General features: G+C 39.4%; 1 protein-coding gene across 1 annotated transcript; it reads left to right on the top strand.

The window, feature by feature from the left end:
• The first annotated feature begins 2,479 nt into the window (after positions 1–2,479).
• Positions 2,480–3,648, top strand: rasd2 (RASD family member 2). The gene is made up of 2 exons (XM_041778389.1): positions 2,480–3,017; positions 3,131–3,648. Exons 1-2 carry the CDS (start codon positions 2,480–2,482, stop codon positions 3,646–3,648), a joined length of 1,056 nt encoding a protein of 351 aa, XP_041634323.1.
• Positions 3,649–9,355: the final 5,707 nt, after the last annotated feature.

Raw genomic sequence — 9,355 nt, 5'->3', positions numbered from 1 at the left:
TCATTATAGGATTTTTCCAAATTAAATCATCAGTAAATTATATAATCTCTTATTATCTCTTATATAATCTTTTCAAATGACAACAGTCCTAGCTGGAGAAGCACATATACGTTGGTTTCATAGCAGTATGGGACGATATTGGCGACATCGGCCATCAGCGAATAATGTGGACACGAATAGATGCCAGTTGCAGATGTTTCTTTTTATTCTGATCAGTTAAATGCTGGCATCTTGCACATCTAATGACTGATTCAGAGAAGAGATTTGTTACTGGGAAGAGGATATGACCAGCTGAACAAATTCTGATCTGTTTTGTAATCAAACATAGGAGAAAATGTTGGAGGGTTACATGTAACGCCAGTAATGACAAACGCTCAGTATTGATGTTTTCAGGGCATAGGCCCTGATTTTAACAATCATCTCTAACCCAGATAAACTCTATGAAGTTCTAGAGGGTCAGTGTCTCAGAAAAGATACCATCAGCACATTCTGACTCAGAGGAGGGCATATTTGCCCTGTTGTACCAGTATGTTCTTGGATAGCGCTAAGGTATCTTGTGCTAGAGGAGACAACATGATTAAATGCTCTTCAGGGGGCCCTGCATACCTCTGGATGGTCAAATAGTTTACAAATTCCTGCATGTTTTTATTAGAAATTTTCAGTATGTTTACTTTCAATCTGAAAATAACAGTTTTATTCTCCAAATGGTTTGGAACCACTGTATCAGAACTGAGCTGAATTCTCAAAAACATCGTAAGAAAAGTGCAGTAAAAGAAATGTCTTTTACTGCACAACTTTTTAGTATTGATTTCTGTAAAACTTCAAACAGGAGCAATAGTTTATTCTGAGGTAGAAACATTTTATCAGACCAAAATCACATTTATTTTTTATTTTTTTTAGGAAAAATGCATCCTCAGATTGAATCTCCTAAATCAAGGATCCATGTTTCATAAAATAATCCTTGTAGATCTCAAAGGCACTTTGCTCTCAGTACCGCAATACCTTATGTTGCTGACATTGCTCTGTAGCCATGCACCTTGTTATTGATCATCGTTTAACCAAAACAGTCCTGATAAGCTGTTTCCCTTTACATTTCTATTGTGTTTATTTGTTTTTTCATTCTCAGTGCTTATGGAAAATCATCACACTCTTTCTGGTATTGCTTATATTTTATATTTGCATGTTGGTAACAGATCTCTGTTATTCATGACTTTTTTACATCTTGAACTCTGAACTACAGATATTTCCTCCTTGCATCTACAAATTTCATGATCAAAAGTCCTCCTCTATTAAAGTTTCCACTGCCATGTTTTTCACTGAATTGCACTCATTGAAAGATGATTGCACTCTCCATGGCAATCCACCTTTTCTTTGTGTAAGAATATGCGACCCAGTCTCCAGGTTTCTGCATGTGGGCTTTTAACTCAGAGTGCCCTTGAGTTTTGAAAGGATGGTTTGATGAAAATAACTTTTATTCAGTCAGTTCTGATTCCTGCATTCAAAAACGGTTCAAATGCTCAGAATTAGACTATGTACGCCTCTTCCAACAGCTGCTACTGTGCTCCTGTCCTAAACATCCACTCTCCTGTGTGGTATTGATTCATGCATTTAAAGGGATATTCCCAGAATTTCTTCATACAGTGAATACAATCACATTATCTGAGCTACACCTGAGAAAGCTGCAGAGGATTCAGCATCAGATCTTGTGATTCCTGCAGCAGAAAGTGAGCTCCAGCCTTTTACACTATCAGCATATCGTGATGAGAGCAGAAAACAATGGGGGCTGTGCATGAGTATTGAATAACAAAATCCCAAATGCACAGTTGTGTCAGACTATGAAATCAGATATTTCTAAGTGTCTTCTTGTAAGAAAACACCGGCTGGTCGTACAAACAAAAAGCAAATGAAAATAACTGTTACCATGGCAGTATTGTAACAGAACAAAATGAACTCAATTAATTAGTGCTCATTCTCTACAACCCCAGTGTCCATGACTACAGGGATCTGGGCAATTATGCGGATACTCCAACCATCCATCCATCTATCGAGAATGTGACAGGAAACACCTGCTAGGATGCTAAAAATATCCTTCATTGAATTATCACATCATGTTGAAAATCTAATCCAGATTGGTTTATGTCAGAAATAAAAGTTTAAAAACATAATTTAAGTCAAATTATTAAAGATACAGAGAGGTAAACTAGGGGCATCTCCTCTCTGTATATTTCCATAATAGTCTCATTTCTTCAAAGGAAAATAACAAGAGTCTCAAGGAGAACTAGAGATTTTTTTTTGTCTTGAGAATGCTTCATGCTTCTATAAAAGGATAGTGTTCTCTCTATGAGGTGATGACGCAGAGACTGCGCTCGGCGTGCGAGTATAAAGGAGGATGCTCGGCTCTGTTTCTGCGCACACATGGGGCAGCAGCTGGGTAAGTAAGATTCCTCGGTGCCTGGAGACGCTTGAAAAGAACAGGGAGATGAACACAACAGAGAAGTTTTACCTTCCCGTTGATGGCATCCTCGAAATGTTCAACTCTCTAACCGGGCTTGACCACCAATCAAACATTACGCACACAGTTCTCCAGAGCGCAGCCCTTACGCCAACAACCCAGCACCCCAAAGTCTCAAACATATCGAAGACAAGCATGGGCATCATCAAATCCGTCAGGGGCCACTGGAGGCATCAGGGAAACCGAGCAAGCAGGTCGTCCAGTTCTGGCAATCGGCAGGTTTCGACTGATCGACTTCCCAAAAGGTCCGTGGATCTGTTGGAGCTGGGTCTGACCAAGCCCAGGAACTGTCACAGGATAGTTGTGCTTGGTGCGCCAAGAGTGGGTAAAACCAACATCCTTCAGCGGTTTTTGGGTAAAGAGTTTGAAGAGGATTATGAGCCTACAGTGGAGGACTTTCACAGGAAACTGTTCCACATCAATGGGGAGGCTTATCAGGTGGATCTGCTGGATGCTGCGAGTGAGAGGAACTTTCCTGCCAAGAGGAGATTATCCATACTGACAGGTGAGCGCTTTGAACCAAGTTTAGGAAAGCTAGATTAATCAAAATTCCATTTTCTATCAATGTAAATGCTGGGTTTTATTTTGTGCTAAAGTTGCTGCTTCTGCTCTCTCCAGGTGACACTTTTCTGCTGGTGTTCAGTTTGGATGACAAAGACTCTTTCAGTGAAGTCTGCGAGCTTCTCAATGAAATCAAAGCTGCTAAGGCAAAGCTGCTGAAACTAAAGCATCCCGCGAGAGTCCCAGTCGTGATCTGCGGGAACAAACTGGACTTGGACGCATCGAGGGCCGTCACACGGTCCGAAGTGTCAGAAATCCTCGGTGAGGATGTGGCGTTTTTTGAGACATCAGCCAAAGACGGAACCGGACTGGACGACATGTTCAAGGCTCTCGCCACTCTGGGCGGGCTGCCTGACGAGACAAGTCCGTCTAGGCATCAGATGATACCCCTCCTCACCTACCAGTCTCTGTACCTCGACCAGCGGGGCAGGAGATGGAGCCGCACGCGGGGACTCGGTGCGCCCTGCGCAGCCACGGACCCTCTGGCGCGCCGGCCGAGCTTCACCAGCGACCTGCGGCTCGTGCTGAGATCCAGCACCAAACACAACAAACCCGAGAGGTGTCAGATTCAATGAATTGTGAGCCTTCTCGAAAACCTAATTGTAGCAGTATGCTGCAATGTCGTATTATGTAAGGAGTTATACTCTGTAGCACCTGGCTGGACCAGTGCGTTCATATTTTATTAAGTGTATTATTATTATTCTACAATAATAAAAATGTTTTTCTATGTCACTTCTTCCTCTTCTTTTTATTCATCTCATAACTTCCAACATATAACAAACATGCAAAAAGACATGAGCAGATATTCTTAGACTGTTAGGGACGTAAGCAATCACTACTTCTCAGTTATGATGCAGAGCGTTACCGTAAGAGAGAGAGAGAGAGAGAGAGAGAGAGAGGGGAGGGGTTATGAGTCAAACACCAGACCTGTAACATCTCTTATTGTAAGACACGACATTTTCCTGATTCCCAGTCCTCACACGACCCTCTGAGTGTTTGCAGCTCGATGAATCAGCTGTTCTACTCCACACTCTCATGCCTCATCACGGCATTTAGAGGAAACAAAGAGTAAGAGCATCACTTTTTAATGAGGGGGAGGTGAGAGACTCTGAACTTTGTGAAATCAGCACCATGGAGAGAGCCCACACTCAGCTCTGACTAAAGTGTTCTGCAGCTGAGCCCAAGTTCCATTTATTTATATCCCCTCACTAGTAAAAGCACTCTTTCTCTTCGGTACTGATGCACACCCAGCCCACACACTCTTACACTCACTCCTAAGGTTAACCGGAGGAGCTATTGTGAGATCTTTTCATTCAGCGTGGCCTTGGTTTGTGAAAAGGACTTTTTATGGAGAAAAATCTGCAGTTATTCAGTGAGCTCTGATTCTCTCAGTATTTGATGAATTTTATTTTGAGTGCTTTAAAGTCAGGCAGATTTTTTGATGACCTTCAGCTTCACCTGCTGAACCTTCATTCTCACATGCTGCATTGATTTACGTCCTCTGACGTCAACATGAATGTCTTTATACAAAGGAAGAAGAAATCTGACTCAAGAAGCTGGGAGTGCTGCAGAGGAGTCATGAGTTTTTTCTCCTGCATATAAGGTGAAAGCTCGGTCGTTATAACTGCAGAAAACCAAAGTGGTTGTTTGCAAGGCCACCCATAAGGGGGGATAAAGGGGAGAGCTTTCTGGGGCCCGCAAAACTGGGGACCCATGAAGGTCAGCAAAATCATGATCAGTTGTAATGTTAAGCTGTGATAACCATTTTATTGTCATTGTTTTTGTTGTCAGATAAGGAAAGTAATGTCAAAAACTGAAAATTATAGAGACAAAAAGTGGCAAGAAAGGGTTAGAATAGTTTTTTCAAAATGGCATGAATGGGTTAAAAGTGTCAGAAAAGTGCAAAATGGGGTACAGTGGCAAAAATAAGTGACAAAAATGGGCAAAAAGCAGCAAAATAAATGCAAGAAAGTGGCACAAATGTTAGAAAAAGTGGCAAAAAATGGGTTTACTGCAGCAAAAATGGACAAAAAGTGGCAAAGAGCATCTCAACTATAGGCAAAAGATGCAAAAACATGCAGAAATGGGCAAAAAGGGTCCAAAGGTGACAGAAATGGTTGAGAAGGAACAAAAATGTGATGAAAATGGAAAGAAGGGCAAAGAGTGGCAGAAACCCTCAAAAAAGTTGTCAGAAAGTGGCAGAAATGCTTGAATAAACTGCAAAAATGGGCTAAATACAGCAAAAAAATGGACGAAAAAGTGGGAAAGAGCAGCTCAGCTAGGCAAACATTTCAAAAAGATGTGCAGAAATCAGCAAAAAGAGTCTAAAAGTGGTTAAAAAGTGATTGAAAAGGGCAAGAAGGGGCAAAAACTGGGATTGAAGTGGAAAAAAGGGCAAAGTAAGCAGCAAAATGGGTCGACAGTGTTAAAACGATGTGGCAATAATATTTTACAGTGGTGAAAGTGGTTGAAAAGTAGCACAAATAAATCAGTCCAACATCAGAACCCAATAATAGCTTGACAAACTTTTCAGCTCCAGTGAGGTAACTGTTAGCTGGGATGCTAGCACCAATGCTACTGATCCAACGCAAATGCATTGATATCATCAATAATTTGAAACTGGGGAGGGCCAATTCTCTGGGTTTTTCAGGGGCCCAGACAAATCTTTGGCTGGGCCTGGTTGTGAGCATGAATGGAACAAACCTGCCACAAAAGAAAAAAAAAAAAAAAAAAAAAAATCCCATATTTTCAGCTACGGCAGGCAGTGTGACCTTAAAGCCAAGAAGCTTCTGGAAGAAAAATCTTCAGTAACAGTTACAGTGCTTAACAAATTTATTAGACCACCCTAACCCTAACCAAAGTAAGGTTTATGCCACAGCTGCCCTAAATTAACAGCACTGGTAATTACCCAAATCATTTTTATGTTTCTGCAATGGTTAATACACCAATATGTAGAAGCTCTTTAACCCAAATGATATTTTTAATGCTAAAATATAATTATTATTGTGTTCTATGAATTTTCAAATGTATTGACTTACAAAAAAACTGAAAAAATAGTAAAGCTCTTAATATTTCTTGATTATTATGTCAAATTATAGTTATTTACTTGCATTCCTGAACAGAAAAATGAGGTTTAGTGGTTGAATGTTATGCTTGATTAATTTCTGACTTCTTAGAGAAGCCCAGTGAGCCAGCTCAAATTTGGTTGAATTCAGTTTGAAATTCCTCATTCCTGTTCAAAATGGTAAAACGTGGAGAGCTGACTGAAAATGAAAGAGTCCACATTAAAGCACTTCATGATGCTGGATGGTCTCTGAGACAAATATGACAGGTGGTCTAATAAATATGTGAAGCACCGTTTATGAAAATGAACAAAAGAAAACAAACAACTTGTTGCAGCAATAAAACAAGTAAATGAACAAAATGTATAGGTGCTAGCACTGCACAATTCCTGTGTCCATAACTATGGAGATTTAGGCAATCATCATAAACTCTTTCTTTCACAATCTATTCTGATTAAAGTATATGATATATCGATATATCATTATCACGGGTAAACTTAAACTGGCATGGGGGCCCTGATGGCTAAGTGCAGTGGTTCTCAACTGGTAGGTCGGGATGCAAAAGTGGGTCACAAAGCTCTTTTCAGTGGGATCGTGAAGGGAAAAAGGGAATAGTGGATGAAGACCATACTTAAAAACGTTTTTTTTTAGTTGGATTTAAACAGAATTCTTAAGTATAGAAAAGTTTAACTTCTATAAATCATGATAACCCAACATAAGTGTATGAGAAATTATTACTTAAAAAAATCTATTTCCACAACTTAAATATTTGACATAATAAGTTTAAACAAAAACTTTTAGTAGTATTTCCTTTAATATACATTATATAAATTTATATTTTTTGATGTTTGTTGGTTGCATCTTCTCTGGAAACATGCTGATAAAATATGTTTGAGAAACCAGACAAATAATCTAATTTATGAGAAACCATATGATTGTTCCCTCTTCCTAAATTTGTATTTGTGGATTATGAATTTAATGTTTGTATGATTTGATGGGGAACTAAAACTATTTTTTACCCATATTATCATTTATCTTATTTACACTTTCTTTTATAGCTTTAACTTCCTTTATTCTAGTGGTATTTTTTCTAAATATCTTTCACTTTGAAGTTGCCAAAAGTACATGCATTCATTTTAAGGTGTGTTATTAACCTGTCTCAAAAAATACTGTGAACAACTTGTGTGACTGTCGAAGGCCAATGGTCAATTTCTATGGTGAAATATTTTTGCGAGTGGTCCACTGTTTTCTGTAAGCCTTTGAAATTGAGTATCTAAGGATGTTCCTTTATTTCAAAAAAGTTTCCTGTACATAAGTTGTACTTCCACTATTTATCCACAACACTGAAGAAGACTGTTTGTCATGATCAGTGTACTGTCATGACCAGAAATTAAAAAAAATATCCTTTTAAAAACTCCTAAAGGACATTTATGAGTGCTAAGTCATCAGTTTTCTTACAAGTCCTTAATAGAAAATGACTTTTAGCCAATACTCCATTGTTATTTCACTAGCTTGCTCCAATAAAGTCTATTTAAATTTGAATATCATAGCAAAAAAATTGGAGGAAAGGCCATGTTAAAGGCCCGATTCTTTAAATTATTAACACGGAGTTTACCTGGAAATACCAGGTCTGTTTTCAGGTCTTTAAAAAAACACGTTCCAAGACTGTTTAATAATAATAATAATAATAATGTCTTGAATTTATATAGCGCCTTTCAAGAAACCCAAGGACGCTTTACAGGAACACATAGACATGGACAAACTATGTTAGGGGTAGGATGAGTGTAAGGGGTGGTTTAGTGAAGACTGTAGGCTGTGGTGAACAGGTGGTGCTTGAGACGTTTTTTGAAAATGTCCAGAGATGGAGCGCTACTAATGTCTGCAGGAAGAGTGTTCCAGAGGGTAGGAGCTGCAGCACTGAAGGCTCTGTCTCCATAGCTTCAGAGTTTGGTTTTGGGCATGGAAAGTAGGCCGGTGTCTGAAGATCAAAGGTTGCGGGATGGTGTGTATGGATGGAGGAGATCAGAAAGGTACTGGGGAGCCAGAGCATGGAGAGATTTGTATGTGAAGAGGAGGACTTTGTAGTTGATACGGGACTTGATAGGGAGCCAGTGGAGGTGGATGAGGGTCGGAGTGATGTGTTGCCAGGGTCTAGTGCGGGTGAGAACTCTAGCTGCAGAGTTTTGGACGTACTGAAGCCTGTCCAGGGTTTTGCTGAGACAGGACTCCATTACAGTAGTCCAGGCGGGAGGTTATGAAAGCATGAATGAGTGTTTCAGCCACAGAATCAGGGAGTGATGGTCGGAGTCTGGAGATGTTCTTGAGATGATAGAAGGCAGATTTGGTGACAGACTTTATGTGGGACTGGAAGGAGAGGGTGGAGTCCAGTCCAGTTTTTGTTGACTTGGTTTTAACCTTCAGGAAGCATTGGTTTTCCAAATACATTTTTCTATGTAATTTAACATTAAATATTCAATTGTCAATTTATTATTATTGGGATTATTATTTTATTTCAGTGAATTGTATGCAAAGGTTTTAAACCACAAACACTTTGAGCATCATTCGCATTTTCATGGATATTACTATCACAACTCATATCCTGAATGTAAAGTCCTGAGGACACGCTCAAAAGATTATGAAAAGAACAACCCACAATCTAATATCCTTCTCAAATCAAGAACCAATTAGTTCATTCAATTTCCTTTCTTTTATTTTGCACAGCGACACTGTGCAAAATAAAGGAAATTAAACCTCTTTATAAGGACACAGAGATGAGCTGGCATGGAAATTCATAGTTAGTGAGACACTAATTCATTTAAAGTGTTTGATGGTGTTAAAGGACTATGCACATGTAGCTATTGTGTGAGGTGGTATTCATAGAGTGTGAAATGCTATTGAGATCTGCCTGTGAGGATTTTCATGTGAAAGGGTATGTGTTAGTCAGTGTGCTGAATGCGAGAACTGCTAAAATATGGAGTGAAGTGAGGTTACAATCATCGTTCAGCACGTGTTTCAACAAGGACAGCGAGATTTCACGTGTGCTCTAAACAGAGAATCACACAACAGAGCGCTCACGTCAGATCAGACCGTTTCAGCAGCACAGTGAGATAAATAATTAAATTAACACGATGGTTTAATACTTCAGTATGATACTTGACCAAAACACTTCAACATTTAATGGTCTGAGTCACTTTTACAAGCCAAGTGATGAATGTCAGTG

The sequence above is a fragment of the Cheilinus undulatus genome, linkage group 21 (genome assembly GCF_018320785.1).
Source record: "Cheilinus undulatus linkage group 21, ASM1832078v1, whole genome shotgun sequence".
Lineage (NCBI taxonomy): Eukaryota > Metazoa > Chordata > Actinopteri > Labriformes > Labridae > Cheilinus > Cheilinus undulatus.
This window is presented reverse-complemented; position numbering and strand designations above follow the sequence as displayed.

Excerpts from the sequence above, each read along its gene's own strand:
- rasd2 (XM_041778389.1), top strand. The coding sequence starts at position 2,480 with ATGAACACAACAGAGAAGTTTTACCTTCCCGTTGATGGCATCCTCGAA. Across the intron at positions 3,018-3,130 it reads GAGATTATCCATACTGACAG|GTGACACTTTTCTGCTGGTG; the intron begins GTGAGCGCTTTG and ends TGCTCTCTCCAG.